The following is a 12,111-nucleotide window of genomic DNA, read 5'->3' on the forward strand; positions in this document are numbered from 1 at the left end:
CTCTCCACCTGCCTCTTTCGACCAACTCTCTGTCTCTGTGGCTGCAGCATTGACTCACTTTCATTCCCCTTTCTCTCTCTCTCTCTCTCTCTCTCTCTCTCGCTGTCTCTCTCCTTCTATCATCTATCTTTCTATCTTCTAGCTATCTTTTCTGTCAGCCTTGCTCTCACACCACACTGAGACTGCACATGGCCTGCGGCACTGCAGGGGCTGCAGGAGAATGGCAACTGATTCATCCATTTCCCCCCCCCCCCCCTCCCGCCCCTGTCTCCCCACTAACTCCCCCACCGCATGAGACCTGCTCTCACCCTTGGGTGGGGAGCAAAGGTCTCCCACCTCATCAACAGGCAACCAGAGCCCCATGTGCAACCACACTCCATGTCCACTTCTCTGATTCTACTGATTACTCTCTTCTACCTCTCTTTTTTTCCTTCTTCCTCCGCTGCGTCTTCTTCTCTCTGTGTTTTGTTTTGACTCATGTGCATTTTGGACTGGTCCTCCCATGTGGCACGGCTGCGGACTGACTGGCCTGCGCTACTCATGACATCATCAGAACGCGTCATGGATTCCATCACCATGGAGGAATGAGATTGGCTGAGTTGCATGTCAATCAGCCGGCGACGAGACATGCGGGGGGGGGCGGAGTCAATGTGACGCAGAGGCGATGGGGGATGGTGGTGCTAGATGAGCCCCGGCCTTCAGGCAGCTGAGCTCCTAATTCCATGATCCAAGAGTTTTTCACTCCTTCTGGCCATCCGCCTGCATCACATTTAGTCTGACCCCTGCGCAACATGAGTACGGTGGCTCTTTTGGATCAAATGAGGCTCGAGTCAAAAGTCATAGACAAGTAAAGAGACACAAACACATTAATCCAAACACTGATAAACTTGATAAAATGGCTCTGTCGGTGGCCTGAGTTTGAACCATTGAGCGATCCGTCACTTTCTAAAACTAACTTTGAGCCAGGAGGGGGTTGAAAAAATGGACAGATTTAAGCGTTCTAACAGCTTCCTTATGACAAACTAGAGTGTTCCCACAAAGTCGTGAGAACGTTAGCCCTGTCCATATCTCTAGCTCTGGGATTGTGCTGTGGTTTTGGGTGGAGTACTGGCCTGCTCTACTGTTGGGAAGCTCACTGTGTGGCCATATTGTTTTTGTGTCCTGAAGGCCTCCAAGGATGCAGGGCAGGCGCTGGTGTGTAAGCACAACCCCACGTTTGAGGTGGAGCATCACCACCTTCTGCACTGCCTGGAGAAGACCACAGTAAGATCCACACACACACACACACATAATTACCAGAAAAAAATTGTGAGACATCTGCAAAGCAATGGAATGTACATATTTGCCATCCACAATTAACCTTCATCCTACCAACATATTTAACATACAAGGACTACCGACTGGGGTCCCTGGGGACCCCAAGAATAAACTACTGTAAGAAACAACCATCATAGCAAAATGTTAACTTATTTCTTCTCAAAACATTATTAGTTATGTAATTAATGTCATCTGAAAAAAAAACAGATTATTATTATTTTAGGAAAGTTACAGTTAATTAAATGATGTATTGTATCTCTGACTTTGAACATCATCTTACCTTAGGAAGAGCAGTATTTAGGGTCGTCACAGAGCACATGAGGAAATCTGTGTCTGCTGCATCTGTGTCTGTCTCTTTCAAAATGACTGACAGAGGGCCCCTACCCCCCCGATAGTGTGTGATACTTTAAATTAGGACCCATGGCAAACATGAACTCAATAAATAGTTCCATCTATTAAAACTGCATAGGTGGAATTGGGTGCTTTTGAATACATTGGTATTTTTAAAAAGCACTAATTAAAACAGCAACAGAAAACAATGATATGAAGTCATTAGGAACAAATTGATTGACAAAGTCATGAAAAATTGGAATGATCGAATAAAGCACCTGTGAGATATGACAAAAAGTATACCTCTGGGGGGGCTAAGTGCAGCATTTTTAAACATCAATATATCATTGTCAAATTAATTGTGATATTTTTGTTTTTCCTGGATTAAGTTGTTCTCAAATATAATGAGATTTCCCTGTCACCCTCTCTGTCTGTCCATCCCTCCCTAAGAACCATGAGTTTGTCGATGAGAAGACGTACGAGGCCAGCTGCATGGAGGTGACCATGGTGAAGCAGGCCTCTCGCTCCTCCTCCATGTCCTCCACCTCGCCCCATGGCCTCACCTCCTGCTGCTCACGCAGGAAGAGGAAGAGTTTCAACGTTCCTAACTCCAACATGTCAGTAGGGCTGCAGGGCAGCGTGCAGGAGCTGAGCACCATCCAGATCAGAGAGAGACCTATATCCAACAGGTTAGCATTGTAACATTGGCCTGAGACAAGACACTTTTTCATTAACATGGACATGTATGAACAGTGTGAAAAATTAAATTAACATCCACACAGGCCTGGGCCGAGTACAACGCACACATTTGGAGATGCATTACAGGAATACACCAAATTTTGGGGACATTGGTCCGTTGGTCAACTTACTTGTTAAGTGATGAGGACATAGACACCAAAATCATCCATGTGTCCCTGGTAGATCACTGGCTCTGATGCTTCCTGCTAACGCTTTAGTATACTCTTTGAGTGATAGTAGGCCACTAGCATTATCTCAAAGGCGAGAAAATGAGAATGTGTAGGAGCTCTAAATGGTAAGTAATCCTAAGTCTGTTAGTTTTGTGTAGGAGATTGGTATGTTACATCGTTGCACAGTGGATGAATACATGGTTGCTCACCTGACAAATAAACGTGGCTAGATCACCTATATTGAGTTAATTTCATTTTTAAAATGTATTAATCTACATATAAACAACATCAACAACTTTCTATTTTACTAAGATCTATACCTTCTTAGTTTGGATAATGCTAGTGGCCTACTATCACTCAATGTAATGTTTGCTAAAGTGTTAGCATGGAGCCTGCTATCACTCAACATAGTGTATGTTAAAGTGCTAGCATGGAGTCTACTATCACTCAACATGCTGAAGTGTTAGCACAAAGCTTATGAACACTCAACATATTGTATGCTAAAGTGTTAGCATGGAGCACCAGAGCCAATGATCTTCCAAAAACTTCCTTTAACCTGGACGCACATGAACTATGAACAATAAAATGAACTAACATAAAAATGAACAGTATCATAGACAGGCACACACATAGCCTACACACACACACACACACACACACACATAAAGACCCAAACACATGCCACCAGAAATCCATGTGACACTCTATTCCCATGTTGAGTCAGACAGTAGGAATCCAGGCTATGTCCAGCTGTGGTGGGGGCTGTGTGAGGTCTGACCGGTCTGGGAACCCTCGCCTAAACATGGACAGCTGGAAAACCAAGCTCTATGCTATTAAGTGCTGAATAGTACTTTCTCCCTCTCTCTCTATCCCTCTCCCTTGCAGTATCAATAGCCGTCAATGCTTTAACGCCCCCTCTTCTTTTTCTCAATCTCTTCATTTTAAACCTTCCCAGCAAACATTTTGACACTGATGATACGACGGCCTGCAAAAATGTGTAAATATAGCGCCAAAATGAAAGTTGAGACAACATCAGTAGTCGTCTATAGCTGCTACCTGCATCGTTTTGTGACATCAGAACATAAATATCTTTGTTCCAAGCAGTTTCCAAAGCTGTTTTAATGGGTTTTTACCATGACATAATGCCATAGCTCAGTGATTCTCAACCTTTTTCATATCAAGGACCCCTAATTTAGTCCACATTAGGGCCACGGACCCCCATTTGATGAGATTTTGTCTCTCGGACCCAAATCTGAGAATATTTTTATTGTTTGATAAAATTTTGTCCAGAATTTTATAATTATCTGAATTGTAGGTAGAGAGATAACAGTGAAACTATGATCAAAACAGTCATTCTTCTACATTCTCTATGTGTGTTAACGTCTTGTAAATGAAATAATGCTGAAGTTTAACAATTCATCAGTTTGCTGGGGACCCCCTGGAACCCCCTCAAGGACTGGTGGTCCCCGGACCCCACGCTGAGAACCACTGCCATAGCTTGTTTTGGGTTGACGTTGAACCTGCATGACATGTAAACTAGGGTTAGACCAATATATCGGGCCGACATTGGCCTTTAATGAAGTACTCTGTATCAGTCAGTGTCGTCTGTAATATTTTCAATTAAATCATTTAATTGTTCAATAATGTTTTTTTTTGCAAATTAATTCTTCATTGAATGGCCTAATGTATTCCAGAGTTTGGTCAAATTTAAAGAAAATTCAAAGAGTGGCACAAAATATTCGCTATAGACAGCTATCACTTTCACAAACTGGTACCGTTCCTTCTTCGCTGACCTTTTCACTTCCTCGACTTTCTGAATTGACTCATATTGCTGTACAGTAATTCTCTCAATGAATCAAAAAGACACTCTCACACTAACATTACACCAACTGTTTACACAGCCTCTGCACAGAGCATGTATTTTACTGGCTAGTCTAAACACATAACTCCCTCATCTCTGTCTCTCTCTCTCTCGCTCTTCCTCTCTCTGTCTCTCTGTGGTCCTTCCAGTCGTTCCAGTCTGAACGCCAAATTCGAGGAGACGGTGCCTCTGAACTGCGACCAGCCCTACATCACAGCCGCCGTCATCAGCATGCCCACCCCGCCGGTCACCACGCCTGAGGGCGACGAATCGGCCAGCTCCACCGACTACTCCCAGGCCAACATCGTCCGGGTGTCCGCCCTCTAGACACTGTCACCCCCCCCTCCAGCATGGCAACCCGACCTACTCAGATGGCGAGAGAGAAGAGGGGGCGGGGTGGGGGATAGAGGTAGGGGTGGGGGCGAAGGACCTGCCCTGCTACCAAAACAGACCCAAAGGGTGTAACAGGGCAGGAGGGGGGATTTGGGTGCTGCAGCAAGTGTCCGCTGGTGGAAGCGAGGGGTTAGCTTGCATAGTTCCCCACTCTTTGTGGTGGAATATGTCGATCTGCGAGGCTAACGCTTAGCTAAGCTCCGCCTTGGACAGTTTTTTCGCTTTATTGTTTTTTTTGGGGGAGTGGGCAGAGAGAGACTTTTACGGCAGCCGTCCAGCGTCAAAGGCGAGGAGAATTCTAGCAGCTTGGCTGATGACTACGCTCTTTCCGAGACAAACTTTAATCGTTACCATTACTATTTTTCCAATATTGTGTGTCTTCAAATTTGATGTCTTAAAACAAGACGCAGGAAAAGCCGATGTTAGGGTTGTAGATTTCTTTATTTAGACTGCGGTTAATGACCTGATCGGCGAGGGGGGAGATATCGCATTCACCGAGCTCTGACATAGGTAGACGAGGGTAACGAAGACATTTCAAGCAACATAAAAAAAAAGCAGAGCAAGGGGGTGCATGTACTGAATCCGTGGAGGTGTGTTTGAGCTACGACTGGGATATAGGTGTATGTGTGTGTGTGTGTGTGTGTGTGTGTGTGTGTGTGTGTGTGTGTGTGTTTGAGGGCATGGACGCGAGTGTGGACGTCCCTCTGCATGCCTGTCTGTGTGACTGTGTGCATGACCCCACTGCTCTCGCCTTGTATTTGTGATTTCATGAGTATTCGCCAGTTGGCATGAGCAATAAGGGTTGGGTCCTAAATAGGCAGCCTATGTGTTCTCTGTATATATCAGTTAGCATTCCCGCCCTTTCTCTCAGAGCTGACCGCCTTTCTCCCCCCCCCCCCCGGATGAACAAGATCCTCCTCTCTGCTGTACAGAACCACGCGCACATCTTGTTCGTTGTGTTACCGAGCCAATTCGCCATTGTGAAAACCTTTTGATGTCAATTTGTGAAAAAGATCTTTGTGTCTGCGTTTATCATGGTTGGTCTTGCTTTCAGAATTAGTTACCCCCCCATGTTGCCTGACCTTAAATTGCTTTATTGTTTGTTTTTTTATATAGTTTCAGCTAGGGTTAGACCGATATTTTGGGCTTTTATTAAATATCAGATATCGGCCAATCGTCTACTGCCTATATATGGAGGTTCCTGCCTGACCACAGCTACATAAAAACAGTCTGCAATTTGGTTTTCTTTGCATGTTTTCTTTTTTTGTTTAATAATTCTTCATTAAAAAAGCAGTCATGCATCCCAGAGTTTACCCTGCCACTGAATAGGTGGGTGGGTCAGTTTCAGTGGAGAGTTTTTAGTGTCCCATGATGGTCTAAATGCTGTTTCAGAGGCTTTTCCACCCTGACAAGTATACAATTCTGGGGATAACACTGAATACTTGTAATTTTTTGGTATGGAAATGATCAAATTTAAAGATAAAGAATATTGCCACAAAATATTTTCTATTGGTGACTTCACTCTAAAAAAATTTGGTATCAGTATTCGCCTTCAAAAACCCATATCGGTCAAACCCTAGTCTCAACGTACCAGAACAGAGGTCTTAAAATGAACACAGGTTTGAATCCATTCCATTTTGATACAAAGATGATTTCCCTTTTCTTATGGAACAAACTGTGACCGCGCCTCTTCTACAGGGAGAGCTTGCTGTATGTCCATTTCCAATGCATTTGGATTTGTTCATAAGGAGTTTTTCTGTTTCCTGATTCACCATATAGGCCTCTTGACTTAATCACCGCTGTTGGGGTTTGAAGTTCATTAGTGCGACAGGACAGGCAGCCATCTGAGAGAAGAGCACAGAACATGCTCTGAGTGAGCTGGATTTGATTATTTCTCTGCTTTTGCGCCATCGGAGCACAGAGCAATTCGCCGCTCAAATATTCGTGGACCGCTAAAATCGCTCAGTATATCATTCATGCAAATATGTTCTGAGGTTTTGTTTCTGGTGAGCTGAATTAATGATGCACCGGTATCTCATCTCTCACTGCTGGGATTTAGCCTCCAGTTGAGCTCACTTGTTCGACAGTGGATTCATTTCTTTTGGTGTTGGACATTTGTTTCAAGATGGATGGCAAAGCCGCCTGAACGCAACAATTATGAGTGAAGATGCAAAAGGCCAACCCCGCTAGCGTCCCCTTCACCCCCAAACCTGCCCATGCTCTATCATTGCTTGACTATAATGTGACATATGCAATGCAATTTTGTTTTACTTTCTCTCTTTTGTTTTTGTAAGGACGGCCTATGCTTTGTATTTACAGGACAGGGAATTGGGGGAAGGGGGGGAAAACTATAGAAACATATTTTTGAGGATATCATAATGTTGTTGGTTATAAGATAACTGCTTTTTGGTTGTAAAAAAGAAAGAAAATAAGGATTATTATTACAACTGTTGCTAGTGCACATGTGCTGTAAATTGTTCTTTGGTGTAGTAAATCATCTTGGTTTAGTCTTTTTTTTTTCAATGATTTTCAAAAGAAGTTGTAGTGTCTTATGTTCAGTTAACATTCCAATCCACAGCATTTAATATTTTTCTAAAGGGTTACCATTAGAAAATGCATGCGTTTGCTGGAGACTTGGGGTTTGATGTTTGCACCAGAGCAGTCGTCATGTCTGTCACTGCTTCTTTGTGGCTGTAGGAAACTTTTTGGGATCGGGTGGGAGGGCCGAAGATTACTGCAAACTTGTACATGATCTTGTGTAAATTGAAGAAATTCTGAGGATGATTATGATAATTATTACTTTTGATTTGTTACAGCTTGTGTTATTGACAGAATACTGTTTATGAATTATTGAGAATAATATTAAAAAAAGATACAATTCAATGGTTTAGTCTGGTGCAGTGTCTGAGTAAATAGAATAAATCATTGTCCTATTAAAATATTCCTACAAGCCTGGGTGTCTCCTTTTGCAATCAACACAATGTGTACGTTTACATGCACTCTAATAATCCAATTTTAACCTGGCAATACTCCAACTACTGAAATTGCCGCGTACTTGAGTCAGACTCGAGTCACAATTGTAATAGCTTGAGACTTGACTTGATGCATGAAGAGAATACTTGAGACTTGACTTGGGTTCTGGTGACTTGGGACTTGATTTTGACTTGTACTTTGGTGACTTGAAAAGGTTTCTAAAGTCTTGACTTGGTTTTCTGAATTTGTATGGAATGATTGAATTTATTGAAGTTGGAACTGATTATAGAAATCAAACTCATGATGCTCTTACCAAGTTTTTGTCCTATTAAAACCATATTGCATTGAAAAGTCCTAGATATTTAGTTTTCTTTAAGATATTAAATTGATACTGGACTCTTGATTTGTTCTGACTTGACTTGCTGTTCTACATTTAGACTTGAGACTTGACATTAATGACATGGACTTGACTTGGACTTGACTTGGTAATCTACATTTAGACTTGAGACTTGACTTGACATTAATGACATGGACTTGACTTGGACTTGACTTGGTGTTCTACATTTGGACTTGGGACTTGACTCAAGACTTGTGCCTCAAGACTTGAGACTGACTTGGGACTCGAGCAAAGCTGACCTCTGAATTATGTCAGTTTCTTTAGACCTTTGGACCAAGTCTTAAATGAGTCCATATAAACCGGGTTATTAGAGAAATCGCGTTACATTGAACCATGTAAACATTTTAATTAAATGATTGCCTTAAGGTGATTACTCCCAATAATTGGAGTATTGGTGTGCATGTAAATGTAAATGAGTGTTGCTGTTGCTCATGTACATACTGTATGTGATAGATATAAGAAGCACTTTGTGACTAGGGGCTGCACTCATGTCCAAAGAAACACAAAGAAAAATCTCTCTCTCTTTCCGTTTTGCCCAAAGCCCCATGGAGCATTGCAGATGACATGTGGAAAGGGGAGGATGGAGGAGGTGGGGATGGGGGGGGGTATGGTGGGTGGTGATGATGGTCATGGGAGGCAGACTTACACAACTAAAGTATGCCTAACTATTTCTGTCCCGGCTATTTTTAATGAGGGTCAGGGGGGCAGCAGTTTTATTTCCGGCTCAATTTACTGTACAGGGAGGGGTAGACGGGAGAGCGGGAAGGAGAAAGAGTGGGAACGGGAAGGAGAAAGAGTGGGATATCATTCTAGACAAGAGCGATGAAGAACCTTACTGTGTGTCCATCTACAACAAATTAGCGAATAGACGGAGGAGGCAGGAGGAGGCGAGAGACAGCGACCAGAGAGAAAACAATATGTCTTTTGTAAGCCAAAATGACAGCGGCCCTACACACCCATCCCTCCTTCATAAATCATCCTTGATGTTGTCGAGCTGCCAACTGAGTAAGCGAGGGTGTGAACAGGGGGAGGGAGATGGAGAGAGACAGCAGGGATTTCATCTCGAGGATTGCGGGCCCATTCATCCTCTGTTCTGTCTTTTCGCTCAACCCCTCCCTGTAATGGTCATACTAACACTTTATCTCAAACCCCCACTCACCACTGGTTCACACCTCCAGAGTCCCACCTAGGACTCTGTCTGTCTCCTGGCTGGATCTCTGAACTTAGGCCATGGACCAGTTCCAAACCAAAGCCCTTGCCCATCAGTTAAGTGATGAGAACATAGACACCAAAATCACCCATGTGTTCCCAGTAGATTGTTGGCTCCTCTGCACCATGCTAACACTGTAGCATACACTATGTTGAGTGATAGTAGGCCACTAGCATTATCTCAGAAGTGAGAAAATGAGAATTTGAAGCAGCTCTAGAGCTAAATGCTACGTAATCTTAAATGATATGCGGCCAAGTCTGGCAGTTTTGTGTAGGAGATTGGTAAAATTCACACAAACTACTTCTCACTAAAAGGTCAGTCGTCTTATTGTAGATAATGCGGGAGCGTATGTATGTTCCCAGGGTCCTATGTTCCCCATATTTATATGGCACATAATGGGAACATGACAAAGGGTCCTATGTTCCCAGGGTCCTACGTTCCCCAGTTCTACATATGTGCTCTCCCAGGGTCCTATGTTCCCAGGGCAGAGAGAGGCCCCATCCTCTTCACCCTGTGCATGCTCTCCTTCCGCCTTGTCATCAGCGTGCAAGGAATTTCATTTCACATTCTCTGCTGCATCATCAACGTCAGCCTTGAGGAGATAAAGTCGTGAACGACACACAGCTACCTCCAGCTCAACAGCAATAACAAAGCCCTCCTAATTGCTGGACGTTCAAGTGTTCCAATTTGGACAGTGTTTTTTGGAGTTTATTACCTTTTGGCATTTTGAGGTGTACAACTGCAACTACAAAGTATTTTTGGAAAATATATATAATATATATATAAATATATAACTTCAACAAATTCAACAGAATTGAATATACATGGTTAATTTCTGTGCTGTTGTAACTGGGAACTGATCATTTTGCCCCTGACACTTCTGATCAATTTTGTGTTTAGTTAATGTCAGCTTGTTAGCTAGCTAACCATAGCATGTGGTTAGATAGTATGTGTAGTATCTGTGTCTAGTATCTGGTTAGCTATCACTGTCCTGTTGTTAACACATCTGATTTGCTAGCATTTACAGTGGCTAGTAGTCGCATAACATTGGTTGCTTTGTGGAATTAGCCTACTGGCTAGTTAGCTAGCTAACAAAGCCAAAAACCATCTTCTACAGCGAGGCATTTTCTGTCAACTGCTGAAATGCCACTCCTTTTTTTTTTTTTTATCACATTTTATTTTTATTTTTTCTTTGTTTTTTGGTTTATTATATTCAGTTATTCATTTCACATTGGATTGTATCTGCTTTTATTTATCTTTTTCCTATAGCACCTTGAGTTTTACTTTTAATGAAAAGTGTTATTAAAGCTAAGATGCATGATTCATATTATTACTGTTACGTGTGTCTGTGTGTGTGTGTGTGTGCGCGTGTGTGCGTGTGTGCATGTGTGTTTGGGGGGGGGGGGGGGTGTTGTGATGATGTGGTGATGATGTTACCCTGCTGATTTGCTGATATATGATAACAGACAGGTGGAGAAGACTACAGCCTGCCAAACATGATGCCATCTGGTGTCTTGGATATCCACTGATCCAGAGAAGTGTACTGGTTTAGAGCTTAAGGATAAACTGAACAGAATTGTGTCATTTACTTTTCTTTACATACTTCTTTGGGGGGAAGCTACTTTGTCCCGATGATGAATGTTGTCATGAGACAACTGTAGGTGGTCATAAATAACTTTTCTGTCGTTACTCTATTCTGTTTGGCCATACAGTATGCTTTGGGTAAAATAAAAATAGTGTTTTAGTATAGCAGTAACAGCCAAGAGAGTGTTCTTTACTGTGATTATGACAGTAATGCAATAGGAACAAAGCACAGCCGAGTACCATCAACATCACGAATGTCCGCATAATTATGGTACAGAATGTCCTCAAGGGTATTATGGGTTTCATCCAACAGTTACCATTAGCAGCATGATTGAAATGTGTTTTTGACCAATTAGATTGCTTGGCTGAAATGGCCTGTTGTATAATATAAAATATAGGCTAGTGGCTGCAGCTGACATAGACCTGGGAGCTTTCTCATGTCAAGTTCAAAGGTTAGGAGAGATAAATGTGACTAGGTAATGTGCAATCATACACACTCAAAATGCATGTAAAGCTTAATGCACTCATAGCTGTAGCTATTAATTAGATTAAATGAACATGAAATCAATGTAGGGCTGCATTTTTTATGATTGAGGCACCAACTAACAGTCAGTGTGCATCTAAATTGTTTCAACATTTAGATGTTGAAACACACGTTTCACATGGGACATACAGATCCGATATCTGCCACATATAGACTCCTTTCCACCTGCGTTAACCAGCATCCCCGGGTGATCGAATTGTATTCTGATAGAAGAAAAGCATATCAAATCCAGGAAACGCAATGCAATCCATCTCCAATCCACATATAGCAGCTGCATAAGTGGAAATAACTTTTTGTGCGTGAATCCAACCACGAAGCAAATGCAAATTCAAACACGAGGCAGATAATAATATACTGGTGGAAAATGGATTGTCAGGATGCTAGTTGATGGGGAACAAGTGAGACGAGGTGTTCACTGTCAATTTTTGGGACGTAATTATTATAAGAGGAGGTTAATCTGTGTTTTCAGCAGGAAATAGAAATCCAATTTCACTGTTGGTGGAAATGTACTACAGATAAATTATGTTGAACCGCAATATGAGATATGAGATGCTTGTTAATGCCAGGTGTAAAGGGGCCATAGAATGGTAAGCA

General features: G+C 42.4%; 1 protein-coding gene across 1 annotated transcript in view; it reads left to right on the forward strand.

The window, feature by feature from the left end:
• kcnd2 (potassium voltage-gated channel, Shal-related subfamily, member 2) overlaps nucleotides 1-4,743 on the forward strand; it is a 142,675-nt gene extending 137,932 nt beyond the window's left edge. The window contains exons 3-5 of the mRNA XM_071546081.1: nucleotides 1,168-1,263; nucleotides 2,098-2,345; nucleotides 4,566-4,743. Coding sequence (XP_071402182.1) covers nucleotides 1,168-1,263; nucleotides 2,098-2,345; nucleotides 4,566-4,743 — 522 coding nt within the window. The remainder of the gene's footprint in view (nucleotides 1-1,167; nucleotides 1,264-2,097; nucleotides 2,346-4,565) is intronic.
• The last annotated feature ends 7,368 nt before the right edge of the window (nucleotides 4,744-12,111 follow it).

The sequence above is a fragment of the Centroberyx affinis genome, unplaced genomic scaffold (genome assembly GCF_046629955.1).
Source record: "Centroberyx affinis isolate AG114_WGS23_722 - 3 ecotype Tasmania unplaced genomic scaffold, CSIRO-AGI_Caff_v1 ptg005118l_1, whole genome shotgun sequence".
Classification (NCBI taxonomy): Eukaryota; Metazoa; Chordata; class Actinopteri; order Beryciformes; family Berycidae; genus Centroberyx; species Centroberyx affinis.